The sequence below is a fragment of the Choloepus didactylus genome, chromosome 12, assembly GCF_015220235.1.
Source record: "Choloepus didactylus isolate mChoDid1 chromosome 12, mChoDid1.pri, whole genome shotgun sequence".
NCBI classification, from domain to species: domain Eukaryota; kingdom Metazoa; phylum Chordata; class Mammalia; order Pilosa; family Megalonychidae; genus Choloepus; species Choloepus didactylus.
The window spans coordinates 27455189-27481287 of record NC_051318.1 but is presented as its reverse complement, the minus strand read 5'-3'; the positions used below and the strand labels follow the sequence as shown (position 1 = coordinate 27481287).

Here is a 26099-nt window from a genome sequence, read left to right as displayed (position 1 = left end):
TGTAAATCCAACCCAAATCTCAATTTTATCTTAGGTAAATTCAATTTGTATTTGAAGTCTAATTTATGGGCATAGAAAGCCTTTTCCTGACCTCCCATAATGCAGCAAACCTTCTCTCTTTATATTACATCTTCATTTGTAGATGTCCAGTCTGTACAACTAAATAGTAGAGGCTTCTAGGTACTGGTCTGGGTCCTATTTCTTTCTCTGTTATTCCTTGATGAAACTAGCACCTAGTAGGCATTTTACAAATATTTATTGATCAGTTTTGGAGCCCATCTGAAGCAAAAAAGAATAGTTTGCGGGGGATAACCTGGCATCATTTTCAGTTTGAATTTTCCCATATTTCTTCATTTGTCAGTTTTATTCAGAGGCCACCCTATGAAGTAGTTTAAGTTGACATTTAAAACAATGAATTAATGAAAAAGTGAGTTGGATCATAAGGCAAGGGTTCCAGGGAGATAGGAGAGTTGGGGAAACCAAGTAGAGGCATAATTCTGACTCCCTGGAATGTCATACGGAGACTCCCATATACAGAGACCACTTTACCTACAATTTCATGTATTTCTGGTTTTACTTAATGTTTTAAATTTTAATTGAAGTGCTGTTACTATGTAGAAAAGTGCACATGTCTTAAATCTAAGGTTTGATGAGTATTTGCAAACTGAACAGCGGTGGGTGAAGGTACACATGACTGTCAGCCAACAACCCCATTTTTACCCCCTTCCAGTCTTACCATGGGTAAATGCTGCTTTTATTTAATTTTAAATTTAATACTTTGGCTCCGGTTCTCTTTTTCTTAATTATTTTGTGTTTCAAATTAAAGTTTTATTAAGCTTAATGTATTTCATAATTTTATGCTGGTTATAGTACAACAAACAGAAATGTGGGGAAATCCAGGATCAAAGAATTGCCAAATAGCCCTTATTAGCTAAAATTCACTTTTAACCCCATAATTGTCTTTAGAGATATTCCCAAGTTTTTTTTAATAACTGAGGAATATGCCTTTAAAGACACTTTTACATATTAAAATTCCTTTACAAATGAAATCATGACGATCTGTATTTTGAATACTCACCTACATATAATTCTATTCATTTTAAGAACCTAAAGATAAGCATCTCTGAAGTCTACCGATAAAGTTAATTCTTTCAAATTGATTTCTACTGAGCTAAAATAGTTTATTAATAAAATCATGTGATCTTTTGTATTTTCTCTCTTACAACTCAGGAAAATTTAAAGCTATGAAATCCAAGTTTTTTGATAGAAAGACAAAACTTACTTTTTATTAATAATTTTTATCAAACTTGTCTCAATTGCAATAGTAAAATAATGGTGAAAACATCAACAATTCAAAGAAATACAAAAGCAGAAGTGAAAAAAAATACCCAGATTTTATCTTCCAAATAATTATTGTAAGATTTTGGCCAATCTACTTTAATTTATTTTTCTTCATTTTAAAATAAACTATTCATTTTTTAATTAACTAAGGATTACAGAAATGTTGCAAAGTTAGCACAGGGTTCCCATAACCCCGCGCTCAGTTTGCCCTAACGTTAGTCAGCATCTTACGTTACCCTGATACCTTTGTCACAACACAGAAACCACACTGGGACATTACTATTAACTAAATTCCAGGCTTCATTCATATTTCCACTAATGTCCTTTTTATGTTCCAGATCCATCCAAGATCTCACATGCATTTAGTGCTTTTTTAATCAGAATTGTGAATACAGTACACATAAACTAACTCCTAACACTGTAACCTAAGTATTTTCCTGGGATAAACCTTTAAAATTTTTAACAATAAAAATATGAATACTATTTTTGAATCTTTGTTGAAATCTATAGTCCAACTCCCTGTCAAGGAAGACAGGATGCCTGAGAACACTCTGTGCCATTGGAATTTCTGGCTCAGCTGTAACTTACAAGGCTATAAAATGAATATTGAAGGGATGCAATGTAGAGCACAACCATCCAGGCTGTAACAAAATTAGGCTAACCTGAGCATCTTACCCAGTAAGGGTGTGTTCCTTCCTGGAACAGAACCAGCTGGCTGATGTGATGGTGATCTTTGACCAGACTTTTCCCTGAGTGTTATTTTTCTTTTCCCTTACATCAATACTGAGACTTCTTCAGTGTTGCAAGAGCTGGCTTCTGTTCAATTTCAAATAAAGTATTTAAAATTGAAGATAGTGACTTGGCAACCAAATATTTGAATCGTGTTCTTGTTAAGCTTGAAGTTTTGGGAAACTGAAGATCCAGGGAACAAGTCACTCATTGTAGCCAAAAGTGATACTGTGTCTACTCAATGTAGTCAATTCATATTTAATGAACATCTTCTAGGTTCCAGACACTGTTCTAGTTGTTTGGTATTTATCAGAAAATGAAATAGATAAAAGTTTCCTGTCTATTTGGAGATTACATTATAGCTAGGCAGAGAGACACAGAAAATAAACAATAGGCATAATTAATAAGTAATTTATAATACTAGAAAATGACAAATATTTTGGAAAAAAATGAAAAGTTAGGGCAAGGTTAAGAGAATACTGATTGTGAAGGGTGAAGAAGGGGGAACGGGTGAGTTTCAATTTTAGATAGGGTGGCCAGGGTAAGTCATTTCTATCTTCTCCTTGAAAACTCAATTTTTATACTTTCAACTTTTTTTAAAATTTGAAGACATGGGTAGGTACTTTTAAAATAAATTCATAAGCGGTTCTCATTGTTAATTCCCTATGAATGGAGAAGATTATTATTAACATTTAATTATTCTGTTTATGGATTAACACCTACTTAAAAGAACTTCACTGGGCAATTCAGTTTTATTGTGGTGGAATTTTCTTTTAAAGGACATTCCCATTTCTAAAGTGTTAGGAAGAAACATGTTTCCCTCAAAATAGATTTAGCCCCAACCTGTTTGTGCAAAAATCTGTGCTAGGCACTGCAGAATATATGGAGAATGGAGTAGGAAGCCAACAGTTACTGGACATGTTTCATGAACAAGCTCCATGTCAGGCCCTGTGGTTTGATGAAATCATTTATCCTTTCAATAACCCTATGAGCTTGGTGCTATTGCCTTTATTTTAGATGAGAAAGCTGAAGCCCAGACATAGTCAATTCTTACTCTTAATAAGGTAACATCTAGTTGAAGTAATTAAACAAGATTATACATTCAAAGACCTGTATATAAGAGCTATAACCATCAAACTCCCAGGAGAAAATGTAGGGAAGCATGTTCAGGACCTTGTGTTAGGCAATGGTTTCTTAGACTTTATACCCAAAGCACAAGCTCATCAAAATTAAAAACTTTTGTGCCTCAAAGGACTTTATCATGAAAGTAAAATGACAACCTACATAATGAGAGAAAATATTTGGAAACCACACATCTGATAAAGGTTTAATACCCAGAATATAAAGAGACATCTTTCAACTTAACAAAAAGACAAACAACTCAATTTAAAAATGGGTAAAAGACTTGAACAGACATCTCTCAAAAGAAGACATACTGTTGTCCAGAAAACACATGGAAAGATGCTCAACATCATTAGCCATCAGGGAAATGCAAATCAAAACCACAATGAGTTACCATTTCAAAGCCACTAGAATGGCTGCTATTTTTAAAAAAATAAACCAGAAAATTACAAATGATGAGAGGATACAGAGAGATGAAAACTCTCATTCACTGCTGGTGGGAATGTAAAATGGTACAGCCACTGTGGAAGACAGTTGGGCAGTTCCTCAGAAAGCTAAATATAGAATTACCATATGACCCAGCAATCCAACTACTAGGTATATACCCAAAAGAATTGAAAGCAGGGACTTGAACAGACATTTGCACACCAATGTTCATAGTAGCATTATTCACAATTGCCAAAAGATGAAAGCAACCCAAGTGTCTATCAACTGATGAATGGATAAATAAAATATGGTCTATGCATACAATGGAATATTATCCAGCCATAAAAAGGAATGAAGTCCTGATACATGTGACAACAAATGAGCACTGAAGACATCATATGAGTGAAATAAGCCAGACACAAAGAGACAAATATTGTATGGTCTCACTGATTTGAAACAATTAGAATAAGTAAAGTTGTAGAGTCAGAAACTAGCATATAGGGTACCAGGGGACAGGGTAGGGATAGGGAATGGGAAGTTAAGGCTTAAAATGTATTTGGAATGATAGAAAATTTTAGGTAATGGGTGGTGGTGATCGTAGAACAACATTGTGAACACAACTAACAGTAGTGAAATATATACTTGCATATGATTAAAAGGGGAAATGTTAGATTGTATATATGGTAACAGAATAAATGTGTTTTTAAAAAATCCATAGAATTACATTACAAAACAGGGAACCCTAAGTTACACCATGAACTTTAATTAATAGTACAATTATAAAAATGTGCTGCCTTCAATTGTAACAAATGTTCTACACAAATGCAATGTGTTGGTGGTGGTGGAGTGTATGGGAATCCTGTATTTTATGCATGATTTGTTCTGTAAACCCACAACTTCTGTAATAATAAAATTTTTTAATTAAAAAATATAACTATTTAAAATATTTTTTTAAGAAGTGAAGGGAAGAAAAAAACTCAGAGATTATACAGTTGAAGCACAGAATTACTTTAGATATTTTTACTGCTTAACTTTCATGTTCATCCTTTATCTAAGGTCCAGTAGGAAACAACAATTAATTGTCGTGATTCCTAGCACAAGCTTTGCATTTACAGACCTAGTTTCTAGTCCTGGCTCTTGTTCCTCCTTCTTCTGAAATCTGGGAAGCTTGTTCACCATGTTTCTTATCTTTTCTAAGCCTTATCTTTTCTTCTGAAAATTGGGGATAACAGTACCCACTACCACTCTGGCAACATCGCAATATACGAGAGCTTCATATTGGTAAGAGTAATCACTGACAACAAAGCTGTTAATGATAATATTGTTAAAATCTACATCAGAGCCAAGGAGACCCCTGCCAACGCCCCAGCAGAGGAGCTGAGGTCTACATTGAATTTGAAATAAAGTGGTTACAAAACTGTTTCAGCAATGCAGACAATTAAATGTGTTGTTGCAGGAGATGGTGCTGTTGGTAAAACATGTCTGCTGATAATCTACAAATTTCCTTCTGAATATGTACTGACTGTTTTTGACAACTATGCAGTCACAGTTGTGATTGGTGGAGAGCCATATACTCTCAGACTTTTTGATACCGCAGGGCAAGAGGATTATGACAGATTATGAGTAGTCCACAAATAGATATATTTCTAGTCTGTTTTTCAGTGATCTCTCCGTCCTCGTTTGAAAATGTGAAAGAAAAGTGGGTACCTGAGATAACTCACCACTGTCCAATGACTCCTTTCTTGCTTGATGGGACCCAAATTGATCTCAGAGAAACTTGCCAAGAACAAACAGAAGCCTGTCACCCTGGAGACAGGAGAAAAGCTGCCCCGTGTTCCGAAGGCTGTCAAATATGTGGAGTGTTCTGCACTCACACACAGAGGCCTAAAGAAGGTATTTAATGAAAGAATATTGGCTGCCCTGGAGCCTCCAAAACCTAAGGGGAGCCACAGGTGTGCACTGGGGGAACATCTCTCCAGAGCGTTTTCTGCACAGCTGGTGTCACCATCATTCTGAAAGCAATGTTGAAATCACACTGAATATTAAAAATTAAAATTCATTTTTGCAAGAATGGCAAATGCCCTGCCCCTACCCACATGCATTCGTAAATGAGACAAGGCCTCTAGGTATAGCCCTTCTGCCCTCTCTCAATACTAGCTAATTTTGATTAATTGTGGATTGTCAGAAAAGTGATCAGTACTAGTTTTTGTTTTGTTGTTTCAAAACAATTTTTTTGTTGTTGTTAAAAGCAAGGCATGCTTGTGATGACTCTGTAACAGACTAATTTGAAATGTTGAAGCTGCTCCGTGGTTCCACCCTAGAGAGTCTCTGGGAGATCTTAGTGTTTTGTTTTGTTTATTTTGTTTTCCTTTCCCTTTTTCGGGGGAGAGGGGTAAGTTGGGGGGGGGTTGTTTTTATTTAGTCCTGTTTTTTTAATTTATTAACCAGCGGTGGACAGCCCTGGAGGGGAGGAGGGTGAACTGATTCCACATTCCACTTCCTAGATCTAGCTTAGAAAACATTCCCCACCTGGTGCTCTTAGGAAGGAGTGTAGTAAATGCCTCAATTAATAACATACTCCTTTTTGAAAGTTGCCTTTTCTCTCCACCCTTGAGTAGGTTCTGTATTTGATGAAACTCATGAGAATGGGAGGAAGCGGTCTTTCCTCTCCTCTTTTCTGGGATGCACCATTTATGTGACTGTGACTTTCAAGGAAATTTATTAGCCATTTGCTGAATTTTTTTTTTTTTGAAGTTAATTTCTAACTTCTTTTTCCAATAAATGATGAAAAGTATTACACTTTTTGAAATACACTAAATGGATTGAGTTCATAATTAAAAAATTTTTTTCCCTGTCAATCATTGTCTAATATGCTTAGCATAGTTGTGCAGCTTTATACTATATGATATTGTGTTCCTGGAACACAGCTGAAGATCTGGGATATAGAGGAAATACAGGGAGTGGTGCTAAAAGACAGATGTCTATGGAATGATTCACATCCTCTTTCAAGTGATGGGGATGTGGGTCAGCTTCATTAAGAAGCTGGGGTGGGAATGGGGTGGAGAGAACATTTAACAACACAGGGACCAGTCAGGGGAAAACCCTTATTTCTGTTTTGCATATGAGGAACCCTAGAGCAGCCAGTTGAGGCTCTCTAGTGTAATAAAACTCATGGAAAGAGGCTTACGAAGACTCTTCGTGTTAGTAGAATATTATCAGCTTATTTTGGTTGCAGCTTTCTTTTTTTTTTTTTTTTTTTTAGTGTTAGGTGATCTTTTCCACCTTTTCCAAATCCTAATTCTTGTAGATTCATTAGTGTTGAACTAATGCTTTCTCATGCCTCAATTCTTTGTGCATACATTCATTTCAGATGTATTAAACAAACAAAAAAACCTTCAAAAAAAAAAAAACCTATATCAAACAATCATCTGGATTGGGCAATTACATATGATATGCATTTTATTCATTTGTATTTTCTACAAAACAATGAATTTGATGAATTTTGTATGTTATTTTCTACATGGAAATATACTCTTTTTGATAAGGGTATCTTTTCCTTGTCAACTTACATAGCTGGACTCTTGACACCCTACACAGTTGTTGAAAACCAAATAAGAGAATATACAGGAAAATGGCATGTCTATTATAGTCTTGTTTCTCAAAGAGTAAAAACAGCTGCTGTATTGCATTTACAATGTTCTGTACATGTATTATCACATAGGTTTCTTTCAACATCTCTATTACATAGACACTATTACTGCTTTCATTTGACAGTTGAGGAAACTGAGTTATAGACAAGTTACGTGTCATGGTCCAAGATAACAAGGTGGGTAGAGCCAGCATCTCAAGCTGTTTTGTTTTTTGCATTTTTCTTCCTCCTTAAGCCAGCTAATTCCCTGAAGATTCCAAGGCGGCTGTACTACATGGGGCATCACATCTTCCCACAGCATTCAAAGTCCAGAAGGAAGAGAAAGAGGGTATCCCTTCTTCCTTGACCCTTTACAACCTACCCAGCCAGATAACTAATACAAGGAGTGTTCCCCCCCTTTAATAGCTCCTTCTGAAAAATAGCAAAGTGGTATATCTAAATTTAATAAAATATTGTAGGTGAGTTTTTTTACATGCAAAGAGAGTTATTAGATTTAAGGATTCCTATGGGCCAGAATCAATAGGTCACAAGCCTGGACATGTGCAAATGAAGCCAAGCTAGAATCACAAATTAAGTTTAATTAAAGTAAAATTTAATTTAAGTAGATTAAATCCGGTACTGATTTGATTTTATGTATGATCAAAACAAAAGTTGGAGTATCTAATTTATATTACTTTAAATGTTAAAGAATCACGGTACATACTTCCAAACTCCATGGATTTTCTGTAAAAGAGCTGTGGGAATTCAGTTCCTTGCAAACTACAGAATTAATCATTTACTGACATTTGTGGTCTTAAATTGCATTAGATGACTCATTTTGAAATCATGTTTTGGACTAGTAAAACACTATAAATGACCAACCATCCTTTATAGTATAATAAACTGAATCAAAATTTTAAAAAAGATTATGCAAAAATTTTAATAATAAAAAACATTTTTATAGCTCCTTATTTTTACAAAGTGCACACAACACTATGAAATATTGTTATCTGCATTATACAGATAAGAAAAGTATTTCAAAATTGACTGTTAATCTCATGGTTCCACAGTTAATTAGTGATAGAACCGAGATTTTATTCATTATCCATTGATGATAAATTCTTTTTTTTTTCCAGTTATGCAAGCTGTATGGGATTAATTTTCAAGACAGACATTAGATTTAAAAAAAAATTATTGGATACTGGAGAGGTCTGGGGTATTATTATTAACAAATAAAGAGTCATCAAATTATAGAATCATATAATGTTAGTAGTGGAGACCACAGACTCAAAGATTATCTAATCCATGGTCCAGGAACTGAGCTGGGTTTTGAAGAATGAGTGGATTTGGGTAAGAGGAGAACATATCCCAGGTTACACAAACAGCAACAAAACAGGAAGTGAAAAAAATGCAATAAGTGGCCTTATTTTAGTAGGCAGAAGAGGGCAAATCACATGCAAACACCTTTACAATAACCCCTTATGCTTCTAAATTCAAGAATTTTTGCAAGTGCTGTTTGGTTGAGAGTTTTAAAGTTCTGGCTTTTCTTTCCACCTCTTCCTCCTCCATAAGATTAGGCTGTTTGAGATAGACAGGGGTAAGGAAGATTGAAAATAACTGCTCTTTGATGGGCATCTGACAGTAACTATGAAGTCTCACTTTAGCTCAGCCTTTTTCTCTTCTATCTGTTGCTCTAGACCTTCCCCTGGGAACAAGAGAATAAGAAAATTTAGGAAAATAGTACACGACCTTTTACTTAAAATAGTATGATAAATCATTAGAGTGATATGAATTATAATACATTTTAAGAACTTATTATTAAGGATTGTTATGTAAAATGTTTTTAAATAACCATAAGCTCCAAACTTTATTGTTAGAGGGTCCAAAAAATCATGGAGTTGTTTCATTTTATGAAAGCCCTTTTGCCTAAAGCATTAATTTAATTTGATTTAACATAATCACAAATTTGAATGTAAGGATTAGGTTTTTAAGAATCATTCAGAAAAGTCAGATGCTGATATGATTTTTATTTTCTTTCCTAAATTGCTGTATATTATGGTGCTGCAAACACCACAAATTCATAAATGATCCTTAATATCAAGTGACTCGTAATTGAGGGAGAGAGTCAGTTATATAAACCATTACTGTGTATGATGAAATGTATTTCAAAAGATGTACATACGAAGTGTAATGGGATCAAATGTTTAGCTAGAAGAATTGGCTATAAATTTATTTGATTTGATCCCTGAAGGAGTATTTATTTAGGAACAGGGAATGGTAGATACAAAGTCATCAAAACATGAAAGACAATTTCTTATTATGGGCAGATTCATGTAAATATAATACAGGGGCAGGGGATGCTGAATGCACAAGGAGGTGAAGTTCTTCTGGGGCCAGAGCAAGCAGGGAGGCCTTATGTGCAAGGAAGACCACACTGAAATAATTATAAATGTTGGAACAAGATCAAATTTGGGTTTTAGGATGATCATTTTGGAGAAAATGCAAATGATGGACTACTTTAGAAAACAGAAGAGACACAACCCAGTAGGCTAAGGTAGTCATCAAGAGCAAGGAGGGTAAAGAGCTGGACAACCACCAGGCAGGCCTCACCTCACTATTCTCTCTCTCTCTCCTTTCCTGCTGTACTTCCATTTTCCCATACTTGCTGTGCCCCTCCCAACATAGGCCTTTGCATATAGTGATAGACTGTTCTTTTTTTCTGGAATGTTCCTCTCTCCCCTTTTCCTTCTGATTTTCATTCAAGTGTCACCTCTACAGGATGCCTTCTTGACTAATAAAATGCCCTGACTGGGGCACTGTGTCTTCCCCACAGTCGCAATTTTAGTTCCATTGTGTGATATTTGATTAATGACTGTTCCACACACTGGAATGTAAGCTCCATGGGAGTAGGGACTGTGTCTGCCAGTGTTGGCTGTAACTAGTACAACATCTGATATTAAGTCCTCAGTAAATTTGTTGAAAAAGATGAATGAGAGATGGAATCTAAATTGAACAAAATTTAAAAATTCAGAACATTAGAATTTAAAATGAGTTGGAGTTCAATATTGGGGAGGAAGTAATCAGGCATGATTATAAAGTTTCTAGATTGAGCAACTAGAAGATAGTTTTGCATCTACTAACAGACAAACTATAAGAGGAGATCAGTGTGTTTATTTGAGGAAAATGAAGGATTAGATTTGGGGCATGTTGAATTTGAGTTATCAAAATGCATCAACATAGAAAAGTCCAAGGGGAAGTTAAAGATGCAATAGCAAATTCTGTAGTTGATGTCTTTCTGCAGACATTCAGGAGTATATCTATTTTTGGCTTTACCTATTCTTGACCCCAGGCAGTTTTGTATGTGGTGTCCTGAAGCTAAAGTTCTTCACTGGCAAGTTACTGATATTCAGTGCCTTCTGAATATATGTGATTAATAAATAGAAATATTCTAAAATAATGCAATGTAGTTGTGGCAAAACAAATCATTTCCTGTGATGATGATAACATGTATAAAATTAGCAATTTTAAATTGAAGTACTTGATCAATAGTGAAATGAAACTTCATTAAGATGATGCCTATGACACCATGCAAAGGCTCATGATTTTATATTTTCTATATTGCTTTCAGCATAGAACATAATTAATAAATTATGGTTGAAGACATGACAATGTCTGATCAATCCTCAAGACTCTCTACACACACACAAGCATATATATAGACAATGTGCACTTCCAATATCTTCTTTATTCCTATCAGCTGTAGTCATTTCTATTTTATTTTATCCTCTACTTCTCTCAAAATATCATTTATTGTCCCTTCTGTTATTCTAAGTTTTAAATATTAGGCATTTTTTCAGTTAAATGTGCCTTGAGAAGCATGTTTTTAAAGTACTACTTCACCTCTAAATAAAATACTTGCCAGTCAGTAAACAAATTTTCTTTAATTTAAAACATGCAAACTTAGCTTTATGTTTAATAGTTTTCATAGATATTTACTGCCTTATTTAATTTCTTCTATAGATCCAATAGAAGGTGAACATATTTTGCTTTTACCAGAGGCAGTTCACATTATTTAATGTGATGATTATTCACTTAATCGAATATTCTCTGGAATAGTCTGCACATAATATACACATAATAGTCTACATATAATAAAACTTTACTGGTTACGCAGTCTCACTGAAATCTAACATTTTATTTTTAAAAGACACTATCTCTCTCTTTCTCTCTTTGGGTTCAAAATACTTTGTCAAGAAACTTGGGATCCAGAGTGAAATAGTCTTGGTATAAATGCTGACTTTGTCACTTGCTAGCTGTGAGGCCCTGAAAAAGTTATTGACACTCTTTTAAGGCTTAGCTTCCAGCACCTGATTTTTAGGATTTTTGTGAAGATAATACTAGCCTTAGTATTGTCTGGATTTACATCTGCTCAATAAATGTTAGCAATTGTTTTTATTTTCAATAGTTTGAGTTGTAGTATTTTCAGTAGTAGTGAATCAATATTTAATGTTATATTATTTAAACAAAAAATTGTTTTAGAATGATTGGATACTTACTGTTTCATGTATTTGATACTTGAAAAACAAATGTCTAAACTTGCTTTCATAGACACATAATATTTTAAAGCAAATTAAACTACAAAGATGGCATACTTACTGTATGTCAACATCATAAAGTTTTTCTAAAGTACCATAAATTTCAAGTACATGTTATATTAATAGAGGTGCACACATTTCATAAAGCAACTGTAAGAATGAAATCTTGCAAAGAATGTAAAATTAATATTTGATTCAATGTTTCTGAAAGAATGGGTTTTTAGCTTTGTGTTCTCAGATATTTTTCACTTATTGTTTCTACTCAAGTAACTAAAATGAAATATTTTTGTTTTTTAGTCACTCAAGACTGCTTGCAACTGATTGCAGACAGTGATACTCCTACTATACGAAAAGGTAATAAAATGGCCTCACTGCTTTTTCCACTTAACCGTCAGTCCAAAGAATGGTATATTTCAAGTTTAAAGACTGTGTTTGAACTACATCTCAAATTGATTATCTGTCTCAAAAGTTATTGTAATAAAATATAACATAAAAATATTAAATTTATTCAAAATGATTGGAAACAAATATTTAGGCTAATGTAATGTTCTAATAAATAGAATACATTAGAGACACTATATAATATTTGGAAATTTTCAGATAATTAGAATATGATAAAACATAATCAACACTAAACAAAATTTAAATTTTAATTGCATGGAAATAATCCTAGTGCCTAAAATGACTCAAGATCATTTTCATGAGTGTTATTCTCCTATTATATCAGATTGTAGAAATTTGAATAGGATGAGAATGAAATGGGACATATTATCAAAATTTTATAATTTTATGAGAAAACTCCAATGCCAAATAATTGTCCTGAAATTTACCATTTTCTCATATAGGAAGAATATTTTAAACTTTTCTTGTTATTTGAAGTTTTTGTTAGATTGAATTCTAGACAAATAAGAGTTTCCTATAATAATGGCCTGGAATCAGGTTCATGGAGAATAAATTTTTGGCATAACTTTCCAATATGTATGACACAGAATATTTATGCAGAGAAAAGGTCTTTGGTATAAGGCTTTTATTGTCAAACAAATTGGAAATACAATATCCTATACATTTTTCTTTGAGTGTTACAAGGCATATTAGCATATTATTGAATCTGAGAAGTTCTACTACATAAAAAAACATGTTGAACTTTGTTTAAACCAGTTTTTCATAAATTCACTTGACTATGTCACTCTTAGTCTGCCAGGCTGCTATGACAAACACCGCACGATGGGTTGGCTTACAGGTTTGGATCACGGTTTTGAAATTGCAAGATATCAGCAAGACTTGCTTCCTCCCAAGTCTATAGGACTTGGGTGCTGGCTGCCAGCAATCATTGGGGCTCCTTGTCCTGTATCTTTGCCTCATGTCACATGGCAATGTCCTGTCCTTCCATTGGTACTTATGCTTTCTGTTAACTTCCAGCTTCCTGTGTGGCCTTCTCCAACTTCCAACTTCTGTTTTCTTTTCTTTATAAGGCCTCCAGTAATATGGATTAAGACACACCCTCATTTAGTTGGGCCACACCTTAACCAAAAATAACATCTTCAACAGGTCTTATTTATAAGAGGTTTACATTCCTGGGAATGCTGGTCAGTATTAAGAAAGTCTATGTTAGGTTCATAATTCAATCTACCACATACTCTAACATGAATCAGCATCTTCCTGGAAGCAAAGTAATTTGGGATTTGCTGCTCTAGAGCTGCTACTGCCTATGAAAGATAACTAATAAACAAAAATTTACTAGGAAATAAAGCATATATTCACTCACACATTCATTTATTTATTTATTTTGCATATATTGATTAAGAACATACAATCTTCCCGTTACTGTATAGACACTGGGGGAAGAGCAGTGAATAAAGTAAGCATAATTCTCTACTTTCAAGGAGCGCACCTTCTGATAAGGGGAAAAGAGAAAAAGATACAAATGAACTGGAAAGATAGAGAATGACAGAGATAAATGCTATGGAGAAAAATAATGCAAGAAAGGGGGAAGGGAATTTGGGGGTTGTTAATCACAATAAGAGGTTCAGGAGCATCAGGAAGTAAACTAGGGGACCAGGAATGGGAAAACAAGAACTAGTTAGAGTTCTCTATTTGATTTTAATTATCCTAAATGCAACAGCAAAATGAAACTATTTGTAAATCTATTATTATTTAGTCTTCTATATTTTCCAAAATCATGTTTCCAGCTTTTAATAGGCAGTAAATTGTTTTCTAAGTATTAAAATAAAGCTACAAGAAGACCCTATGGACAAAAGAGAAAATAAAATAAAATAGCTTGGAAATGGTTTACATTACGCTTTTGGCATTGTCCTAGTTTGCTAATGCTGCAGAATGCAAAACACCAGAGATGGATAGGCTTTTATAAAATGGGGGTTTATTTCACTACACAGTTACAGTCTTAAGGCCACAAAGCGTCCAAGCAATCAGGTACCTTCACCGGAGGATGGCCAATGGCGTCCGGAAAACTTCTACTAGCTAGGAAGGCAGCTGGCGTCTGCTCCAAAGCTCCAGCCTCAAAATGGCTTTCTCCCAGGACGTTCCTCTCCAGCAAGCTTGCTCCTCTTCAAAACATCACTCCCAGCTGCACTCCTTTTCCTCTCTTTGAGTCAGCTCATTTATATCGCTCCACCGATCAGGGCCCACCCTGAATGGGTGGGGCCACACCTCCATGGGAACATCTCATCAAAATCATCTCCCACAGCTGGGTGGGGCACATTCCAAGCAAATCCAACCAGCACCAAAAACGTTTGCCCCACACAAGACCACAAAGATAATGGCATTTGGGGGACACAATACACTCAAACTGGCACAGGCATATAGTAAAATACATGTGTATTATATATGTATGTTGTAAATCACACAACAAGATGCAGTTGCTACTCCATGGTGAGTGTCAATCATACACTGTGTCAGCTTCCTGGACTAATGCCTTCTTTACACTAATCCAGGAATTCTTACCTGGAGCACTTGGACTTTGGGACCCATGGATTGGCTTTGTGATACCAGCAAACCCTTGAAGCAGTATGTGAATGTTAGTAAGCATGGACATTTTAGCAGAGAGGTACTTCATAGATTTCATTTTATTAAGAAGATTGTACTTAGTGAAATATTTGTACTTGCACAGGGCCATAGGCAGTCATTTTGGGCAAGGTGTATAATGTGAGGCCTTGAGACAAAATTCACGCTAGGTATCCCAGAAGCATGTAGGTTCAAAGGAAAGGGGTTATTTTCATCTTATCTTTTGAATTCTTACAGTTGCTGTTGGAATTCCTTGGCTTTATCTAAGCAGTGAGGGCAAAGGTAGACTATACAAAAAAGAAAAAGGCAAAAGAGGCCTGTGAGGGTGAAGACTCAAGTCTCTCCTGTTTATTTCTTTTTTGAAGCTTTAATTTAACCGTTTGAACATTCACAGGTTGCAAGCAAATTTAAGAAATACAAAAAATATGAATTAAAAACTCTTGCTACCCTTCAGATCTATTCCCACCCACCCCACCTCACAAGTTGCCATTTTTATTGATTTTTATGTAGACTTCAAGAATTTCTTTATGTAAACATACAAAAAGTTAGTATGTTTCTCATTTCCTCCTTTCCTATGCTAGACTTATAGCTTATTTGCAGTTCATATTATTTGTAAATAAGATTATAACCTACAGATATTTGAGGTATGCGTATCAAGAACATCATCATTATTTTTAAAAATAGTATAGTGTTTTATTGTATGGACATATCGTAATTTATTTGACCAGTCCTCTATCTTTTGCTATGAATAGAGTGCTGTAAGGAATAAGCATGTGCATTCTTTATTTAACAATGGTCAACCTGTTTGTAGGATAAATTCTCAGAAGTTGATTTTGACAAAAATTTGTCAAATGGCCCCTTTAGGGGCTATAAAGTTTTATACTGCTACCTTCAACCTAAAGAAAGACTGTTTTCAGGCAGCTTTGTCAACAATAAGTGTTATAAAAATTTGGGGCTTTAGCCAATCTAGTAGGTGAAAAATAGTATCCCATTGTGACTTACTTTGTCTCTATTTTAATATGAAATATATTTACACATCTTTTTGAATATTTTAAGAACCAATTGTTTTTGTATTTCTGAACTGTCTTTACATTCTTCCAATTTTTCTTTTCTATCTTTATTTCCTTTTCTGTGAGCTATCTGTTCAAATTTTTTCTCACTTTTCTATTGGACTATTATTCAATTTCACATTAATTTCTGTGAGCTATTTACAAGTTAAAGAAATTTGTCCTTTGTATTATGAATTGCACACATTTTCTCCCATATTGTCAGTTGTCTTTTTAATTTTGTTTACTTTTTTTAAGTCAAATTTATCACTATTATTTTAAGACTTCTGGGTTTTGAGACATGGTTAGAAAGGCCTTCTACACTACAAGTTATATAGGTATGTCCCCAAATTTCTTATAAGACTTTTTTGGTTATATTTTACATTTATATATGTTATGTATTTGCATAACATGGAGGTGTGGAACCAACCTTTTTCCCACACAGAGAGCTACTCATTGCGCCAACACATTTATTGAATAGCCTATCTTTTCCTCCACTGCTTGGAAATGTTACCTTTAACATAGATTAATTTCCTGTGTTTACTTGAGTCAATTTCTTATTTTTCTTCTATTACATTGAATCATCTTGTCTATTCATGCTCCCAAAGCATGCTATTTTAGTTATTAAGGTTTTATATTTTATTGTCCCCTCAATTTTCTTCACTTTTAAGGTTTTCCTGAGTGTTCTTGTTTGCTTATTTTCCCCATTGTAACCTACAGAGTATGAATCAGCGTGTTTAGTTAAAAATAAAAGGAAAAAGACAACTTCTGATATTTTTAATGGATTTTAATTATATTTATAAATTAATTTATGGAAAATACCTTCCTGATATGAAGTGTTCCAATCCAATCCAATCCCAAATTGGGTAGGTATTTATTATATTTTCAGTCTTCTTTTGTTTCTTTCAATTTGTATCGATATTTTCTTCAGATAGGTCTTATATATTTCTCATTAATTTTATCATGAGGTATTTTATCTTTTCTGATGCTGTTACAAATGGAGATATTTTCTTCCATCATATCTTTTGTCTGGTTATTGTTTTTATATACGAAAGCCTTTCATCATATCTTCTGTCTGGTTATTGCTTTTGTATACGAAAGCCTTCAATTCCATGGTGTGTTAAGGTTGAATAATTTGCTCTAAGTGTGTCCTATGTCTTAGTTTGCTGGAGCTGCTACCACAAATACCACAAACTGGTTTTGGTTTAACAAGAATTTATTGGCTTTGAGACCAGAAGCAGTCCAAAATCAAGATGTTGGCAAGGCTTGCTTTTACCTGGAGTCTATAGCATTGTGGAGCTGGCTGCCAGCAATCCTTGGGGGTCTTTGGCTTGTTTCCCTGTCCCCCGCCCCATGACAATGTCCTCTCTTTTCTGGCTCTTTGACTTCTGAGTTCTCTTTATAAGCCCTCCAGTACTATAGATTAAGGCTCACCCCAATTCAGTTGGCCGCACCTCAACTGAAAAGAACGTCTCCAAAAGTTCTTATTTATAAATGGGTTCCCATCCACAGAAGTGCAGATTCAGATTAAGAACATGTTTTTGCTGGCATACATAACTCAACCAACTACACCCTTGTATACAGCAGAGTGGGGTTTTGCCTTTTTGATCTCATCTTAAAATCATTTTCATTTATTGGCTAACCTAAGATTTATTTACCTCAGAAATATGTTTGACTTTTATTCTTTCATATTTATGTAGTGTTCTGTTTTGCACTTTAACAAAATTGTTTCTCTTTTATACTGTTAAAGAAGTTGCTTACTATGAGTACATTTGCCTTGCTTTCTGTGTGTTTCTATAGTTCTAGTATTTACTTTTATAATTATATCTTTAGGCTATATCTATTTATTCTCTAAACTGGTCTAAGATAAAATTAATATGATACCTTTTTTCTCCCCTCTATTCTTCCTCTTCTCATAATACAATTTTTTTAGCAGTAATATTGTATTTCTTAATCTCTATGTACTGTTAAAACATTTATACTTCTATTACTTAATATGTCAATTTTATGTGATATCCTTTGAGCCCTAGATGTCACAAATGAAGCAACAGATGCATTTACTTTACCGTCAATATTTTTACCCCTCTACCTACCAATTTCTATTAGTTGCACAATTTCTACATTATCAGGGCATTAAACAGTTTTATTCTTTTCCGTCAAACCATTTTGTTTATGTGCTCTGTCTTACTTTTATAGATAAATAGATTCAATACCCACTACCTGTCCTTTTGCTTTGCTTTCCACATTCATATCTTGGGCTGAATTTTGTTCTCTACTGTTTTACTCAAAATATGCTCATGGGAACAATATTTACTAAATGTTTGCATCGACAAAGTGATTTCTTTGTAGTCTTTATGCTTGAAGGACAGGTGCTGCATAAAAAATTCTGTGTTCATGCTCACTCTTTCTTTCTTAGACTGTCTCGAGGGCATTCCTCCATTATATAGACTGGGAGAACCCGAGGCAAGAGCACTTTTTTTTTCTAAAAAGTGACTTACTCTTTTTGCCTGATTATACAAAGGATTTTTTTTTAATCTTTAAAGTTCAACAATTATTTTAGGATATACCTCAAGGTTGACTACTATGGTAGGAAAAACAGTAGCCACCTAAAGATTTTCATGCCATAATTCCCAAGACTTGTGAAAATGTACTTTACATGGTAAAAGGGATTTGCAGATGTATTTAAAGATCTTGAGGTAGGAAGATTATCCCAGATTATCCTAGTGGAACCAACATAATCATGAGGGTCTTTATAAGAGGGAGGAAGGAGGATCAGAGTGAGAGAAGAAGTGATGGTGGAAGCAGAGGTAAGAGTGACACAGGGTCACAAGCCAAGGAGCACAGGCAGTCTCTTGGAAGCTAGAAAAGATAAGGAAATGGATTCTCTTCTGGAGACTTCCACACTTTGATTTTTACCCAGGGACACTTCTGGTCTTTAGAACTGTAAGGCAATAAATTTGTGCTGTTTTAAGCCACTAAATCTGTAGTAATTTGTTACAGCTACATAGGCAATTAATTCAACTACTCTGAATCAACTTTCCTTTGAACATGGTGTGCACTTTCACTTTGTAGTAGCTCTGAATGGTTGTTCAGTTTCCTCATTTGTTGTTGCTGTTGTTTGTTTTGTGTTTCAGGGTTCCAGTTATGTGTGTTCTACTTTTTTCTTGAGTCCTTAACTTTTTCTTTAATTTCATCTCATTTTGTTTTGTGCAAACTTTTACTTATATCTTCATTTAAATGATAGTTTTATGTCTTTTTATCTCCTAATTTCCCAAGTTTTCTAACTCATACTGACATTTCCTAGACTGTGTGTCTGTAGATTTCTGTGTGTATTTGAGGGGTTCTTCACCTTTAGAAAGTTTGTTTTTTCCTGTCCTTCTTGAGCTCTGCTGCTTCCAGGCTCCCGCACCATTTTTCACACTTCTTTTCACTTCTTCGCTCAGCTTCTGCCTGATCTCAGTTGCTTTTGGCAAAACTTACAGTTATTTTGGAGAATATACATCTGTCTGTCCCTTTTGTTTGATTTACAGGAGATAAAAAAGGAAAGACTTATTTTCACAATCTTGTTGATAGTGGAAGTCTATTGTTTACATTTACTTTACCTATATAATTATTTCCTGGAGACTATAAGATTTGCTTAAAACCTATCAATAGCATTTAAGACTTCATGACTCCCTTATTCCTGAAACACATTCTTTCCTTGGTTTGTTTCTCTAACGTATTTTCCTACTCCTTTTTTGACTACTCCTTTTAAGTCCTTTTCACAAATTACTCTGAAATGTATCACTAAAATATTGATGTTCTTACAATCTGTGACATATCCCATTCTCTTTTCGTCTTGTTTATTTGGCATTCTTAAATATTCCTATGGTGTCAATAACATCTGTATGTTTTTGGCTTAAACATGTATCATTAGTCAAAATAACTTTATTGAGCTCCAAGCCTCTGTATACCCTATCTATTGAACATCTCTTCTTTAATATCTTGGTGGCATTTCAGCCTGAACTCTAGAACTTTTCCCCAAGTCTATTATTCCGCCAGCATTTCCCATTTCAGTAAATCTTGTGACTATGTATTCAGTTGTTTATTCAGAATTTTGGCTGTCACTCTTGACTCCTCCCTCTAACTCAGCACATCTCCAAACTCTCTCAATTATTTCTCCTAAATATATTTTGAATTAATTTACTTCATCCCTACCTCACCACCCTAGCACAAACCACCACCATTTCTCATCTTAGCTGGTTTCCTTACCTTCAGTTTTGCATTATGTCTTCCCTGGTCACCACATGGTGATATTTCAAAAAGACAGATAGAATCACTTCTTTCCCCTGCTCCAAGTCGTATATTGGCCTTTAGGTACCATAACCCTGCATGATCTCTATTAACTAATTTCTAAATATAAAATTAATTATTTTCTAAACTTCAAATGAATTTCTATTACTTTTCCTAGCTCCACCTCATCTACATAATCAAGCATATGCTTACTGGGAAACAAAATACCAGAATATATTTGCTTTATACAAAATACGACTATTCCTTGCTTTAACTGAAGCTACTTGTAAAATGTATTACCAATACTTTCTCTTTTAAAACAATTTTAGACAACTTTAAGATGAAAATAGAAAATCAAGAGAAGAAATCAAATGTGATAACTTTGAGCAACAAATGCTGTGTTGCATTTCTTTTCAATTGTTGAGAAAGGCAACAGTGGCCATATAAATATTTGGAAGCAAAGTTCCTATCAGAAAGTAGGATAAAAGACAAATATTTAAAAAATATATCAAACTTAGTCTTAATAACATTTGTTTGCTATATATGATGGAACAGGAAAGATCAACTCTTTCAAGGGCAGGCATTTTCAGGAATGCAAGTAAATTATTTTCATACACTAATATTGGCATTAATTTTATTTATTATCATATAATATGTACTAATTTTGCTAAAATTCTGAAAACACTTAAATATATTGAATGATTAAAGCTGGATCGAGTTAGGAAGCTCAAGCTTTTGTATTTTTGTTGTTCACTAACAATGATAAATGTAAAGACTTGGAGTTTACTTCCAAATTCTTAAATATTTGCATTAAGAAGTGATGAAAAACAAACACTTAACATATTTTTGTTTATATGTGTGATGATTTGAAGCTGTATGTACTTCAGAAAAACATATTCTTAAATTTAATTCATTACTTTGGGTGTGGACCCATTGTAAGTAGGACCCTTTGATGAAATTACTTCAGTTAAGGTGTGTGTGGCCCATCCCAATCAGGATGGTTCTTAATCCTATTACTGGAGTCCTTTATAAGTGGCATGAATGCAGATGTGAGAGAGAGAAAGCCACAGGAAGCAAGAAAATGAAATGAAACCCAGAAGAGAAGGGAGAGACAAGGAGAGGACGCCATGTGCCTTGCCATGTGAGAGAAGAGCCAAGGATCACTAGTCACAGAATGCCAAAGTCTTTGGGGGTGAAAGCGTTGCTTGATAATGCCTTGATTTGGACATTTTCCTGGCTTCAAAGTGATATTTATTCCCATTGTTTAACCTGATCCATTTCATGGCATTTGGTTCAGCAGCCTAGGAAACTAAATCAGCATGTATCTACAGTTTAATTGGTTTGCTAAAAATCTAAGTAAGTTTTAAGTTGTAGAAACCCCTTATGCCATTTATACTTAAGTATATAATTTGCCTTTTAGCTTGTTTTCATCAATCATATGAAACTCATTCATTCAATGACAAATATTTATTGAGTGCATCTTTGTGCTAGGCCCTATTCTTCACATTTGGGTAAACAGCTATGATTATAACAAACTCTCTGCCCTTATGGAGTATGATTCATGCACTTGCACTCAGGCACACATGTGTGTAGGGATTCAGATAGTAAATAAAAATAAGTAAACATGTACTAAGTCTTGAATAAGAATACAGCCAACAAGAAATAATAAAGAGCCAAAAGAAAATATCAAGAGAAAATAAGAATACAGACCTAATATCTACTTATTATTATTTTTATTCTGGCAATACAGCAGATAAATTGGTAAGAACTTGATCACTAATTTTATAGATACAGACATGCTGTAAGGAAGTATGAAATCTATTTAAATTATTGCAAATATTTTAGTAAATAAATATCTCAGAAGCACTTTCCTGAGTATGAACAAATATTTTTAGAAATAATGCTTCACTTCAACTAACTCTGTGATGGAGGGTATTACATTTTCCAGAATTTCAGTAACTAGGCAGTAAAATGCTTTTATAAAAACAATTGAATGTTTGTGTCTAAATGTCATAGTAAGTTCTCATTTTGAATTATTTTATGTTTAAAGTTGAATTACATAGTTTAATAAATATTTACTGCATGTCAGCTATGGGCCAGTCACTGTGTTAGGCCCTTGGGGAAATAGCAGTGAGCCAAACATAAACAGTCCTTAACTTTGCCAAAGTTAGACTCCAAGATGTGTATTGTTAAAAAGAAGGAAAAAAAATATCAGAAAACTTTAGCCCTTCTTTGGTCAGACCATTACATGAGTATCATTATAACCATGAAAGCATTTGTCTTCAATGTCATCGGTTTGTATTTTATGATAATAACTATCACAATATTAATTCTTGTTTTAATTTTTTCATTGCTATACAGTCAAAATTATTTTGAGTACATGATCTCATTTAAGCCAAATTTAAAACTATGTTACAAATGGTCTTTTCTTTTTTTACTGTGGTAAAATATGCATGTTTTGATTTCCTCGCTGCTAAAGCAAATATCATGCAATGGATTGGCTTAAACAATGGGAATTTATTTGCTCATGGTTTTGAGACTAGGAGAAGTCCAAAGCAAGATGTCAGCAAGGCAATGCTTTCTTCCTGAAGATCGTTTTTCTGGGGCTGGCTGCTGGTGATCCTTAGTCCTTGTCTTCTCTGTCACACAGCATGCCCTTTTGGCCTCTCTTTCCTCTTGACTTTCAGCTTCTGGCTGTTCCCTCTGTGGCTTTTTTTCTCTCTCTGTGACCTTCCCTATAAGGCCTTCAGTAATAGGATTAAGACCCATCCTGGGCCACACCTTATCAGTAACTTCATCAAAAAGTCCTATTTACAAGGGTTCACACACACAGGAATGGATTAAATTTAAGAACATGTTTTTCTGGGATACATAGCCCCAAACCACCACAATACATTACTTAAAATTTACCATTTTAACCATTTTTAAGTATTTAATTCACTGGCTTTAGGTACATTCACAATGATGCTTAACCATCATTAGTATTTCCAGAATTTTTTAATCCTATTTTTTAATTACAGAATGTAACATATATACATAGAAGTAATAACTTTGCAACTGCAATCTAACAAGTAGTTAGAGAGCAAGTTTTAAAGAATATTATGAATTACAGTTCCACAGTTTCAGTTTTTTCTTATTGTGAAATCTAACATATATACAAAAAGGTGATAACTTTCAAATCATAACTTAAGAAATAGCTATAAAACAAATTTCAAAGGATGCTATGGGTTAGAGAGCCACCATTTCAATGCTTTCCTTCTAGCTCTTCTAGTACCCTAGCACCTAAAAAAAAGAAAATTATATAGAGAGTCAGTATTCATAACCATTTGTTAAATTCCATCTTGTCTCTTGCTACCCCTTCCTCTGGTTTAATCACTTTCCTGATCTTCAGTGATGTTTAGGCAGTGACCACCCTAACCTGTTCATGTTGAAAAGTGGTGTTGACTTTATGAAAATGGGGACACATCTGTTTGATGTTCTTGAAAAGGCTATTGCCTCTAGATCTGGGGACTTAGCTGGCATAGGAGTTTCCTGAAGGATTTATGTTTCTGAAGAATAAACTTAGTGAGTGAAACTTTTATAGAGTCCCAAATAGGGATCCAGGTATTCTTTAAGGTTTTCAGGACTACTGTTGACTTGGGCTTATCATATTGTGGTCATTTGGCATCTCTAGGTGTTGCTTACATAGGAGTAACCTCCAGGACAGCCTCTTGACTCTATTTGAATTCTCTTAACCACTGAAACCTTATTTTGTTGTCTTTATTTTCCCCCTTTTGGTCAAAAAGGCATTCTCAATCCCTTGATGCCAGGGTCAGGCTCATTCCTGGAATCTGTGTCCCATGTTGCCAGGAAGACTCATTCATCTGGGGTGTCCTGTCTCATGTTGGGGGGAGGGTGATGGATTTATTTGCAGAGTTATGCTTGGAGAGAGAAAGTCCACATTTAAGCAACAAAAGAGGTTCTCTGGAAGTGACTCCGAGGAATAATTATTGGTGGGCTTAGCCTCCTCTTAACAACCGTAAGTTTGAGGGCTTGCATTATAAAGTAAGGAGTTCCTAGGTTCACATAGCATATGCTATGCCCATTATAATCCATCCATATCTCACATTATCATCACTTAGTTGTACCATCCTTATCACTCTCCATTTTAAAAAATTCTCATGACCCAAAACACCTCATGGCTCTTGTCAGCCCTAAATTATTTGGCCCTAGTATTTGTGTGGTACTAGTATGGTATTCCTATTAATTATCGTCCCTAATAGGCAATAGATAGATTTTTCCCATATACCCTTCTGTATTCAACTCTAACCATCACTACTATTTCCAAAATTTTTAATCATCCTAAATGGAAACTCTTTTGAGTAAGTAATAAAGCCCCAATCTCTCCTCCTCCTAGTCCTTGGTAACTGCCCAGTGCATACAAAGCTTTACCATGGCATGAACATATTTGAAACTGGATAGTGGTGGTTACATAATACAGTGACTGTACCAAATACCACTGAATTTCTTACCTCAAAATTGTCAATTACCTGTTATGTGAATTTCACTTAAATAAAAAAGTAAACAAATAAATTGTAAGGAAAAAAGATGGAGGGACACATAAGAAAGAAAGGAAGGAAGAAAGGAAGGAAAGAAAGAAAGAAGAAAGAAAGAAAGGTAGGTAGGGAGGAAGGGAGGAAAAAAGAAAGAACAAAGAGGGAAAAAACACTAATTTTTTTTAAAGATAATTTTTTTTAAAGGTAGTTGGCTAATCTTAAGGTCAAGCTGTCCTAGCCTAGTAAGCCACAGTTTTCTGCCCTATGGTTCTACCGGACAACTGGAAAGGTCTGACAATGCTGGGTTCTAAAAATCTAGCACAAAGACTAGAATTAACTGGCAATTTCATTATAAATTGGGATCTATAATTTCAAGGACCATATGTATGAATCAAAGCTTAAGACACATACTCAGATGAATAGAATTGCATTCCAGGGACAATGGATTGTGCTAAAAATTCCAGGATATGTGGCTGTGGAAATTATAACCCTCTTCCAATAACTAATATTCAAGGAATTAAGGGAATTTAGCCCCAGAGATTTTTTAAATTCAATTTTATTGAGATATATTCACATACCATACAATCATCCAGAGTGTACAATTGTTCTCAGTACCATCATTGATCACCCCAATCTATTTTTTAAACATTTTCCTTGTACCAAAAAAAGTGAAAATAAGAATAAAAAATAAAAGTAAAAAAGAACACCCAAATCCCCCCCACACCCTATTTTTCATTTAGTTTTTTGTCTCCATTTTTCTACTCATTCATCCATACACTGGATAAAGGGAGTGTGATCCACAAGGCTTTCACAATCACACTGTCACACCTTGTAAGCTACATTGCTATACAATCACCTTCAAGAGTCAAGGCTACTAGGTTGGATTTTGACAGTTTCAGGTATTTACTTCTAGCTAGTCCAATGCATTAAAACCTAAAACAGGTTATGTATTTAGTGCATAAGAATGCCCACCAGAATGACCTCTCGACTCCATTTGGAATCTCTCAGCCACTGAAACTTTATTTTCTTTCATTTCGCATTCTCCTGTTGGTCAAGAAGATGTTCTCAATCCCACGATGTTGGGTCCGGATTCATCACCAGGAGTCATATCCTGCATTGCCAGGGAGATTTAAACCCCTGGGAGTCAGATCCCAAGTAGGTGGAAGGGCAGGGAGTTGACCTGCCAAGTTGGCTTAGCTAGAGAGAGAGGGACACATCCTAGCAACAAAGAGGTACTCAGGAGGAGACTCTTAGGCACATTATAAGCAGGTTTAGCCTCTCCTTTGCAGTAATTAGCTTCATAAGAGCAAGTCCCATGATAGAGTAGCCCCAGAGATTTTATATACAGAAATAGTAAAAGCCTAACTGAATTTGATTGCATTTA

The 26099-nt window shown here is 34.5% G+C and overlaps 1 protein-coding gene and 1 pseudogene across 1 annotated transcript in view; both read left to right on the top strand.

Annotated features, from left to right (window-relative positions):
* The window catches only part of TNFSF13B (TNF superfamily member 13b), a 36925-nt gene that overhangs the window by 4292 nt on the left and 6534 nt on the right, over positions 1-26099 (top strand). The window contains exon 3 of the mRNA XM_037800085.1: positions 12139-12195. Within this exon, the coding sequence (XP_037656013.1) occupies positions 12139-12195 (57 nt within the window). The remainder of the gene's footprint in view (positions 1-12138; positions 12196-26099) is intronic.
* On the top strand, positions 5047-5634 carry LOC119507420 (annotated as a pseudogene).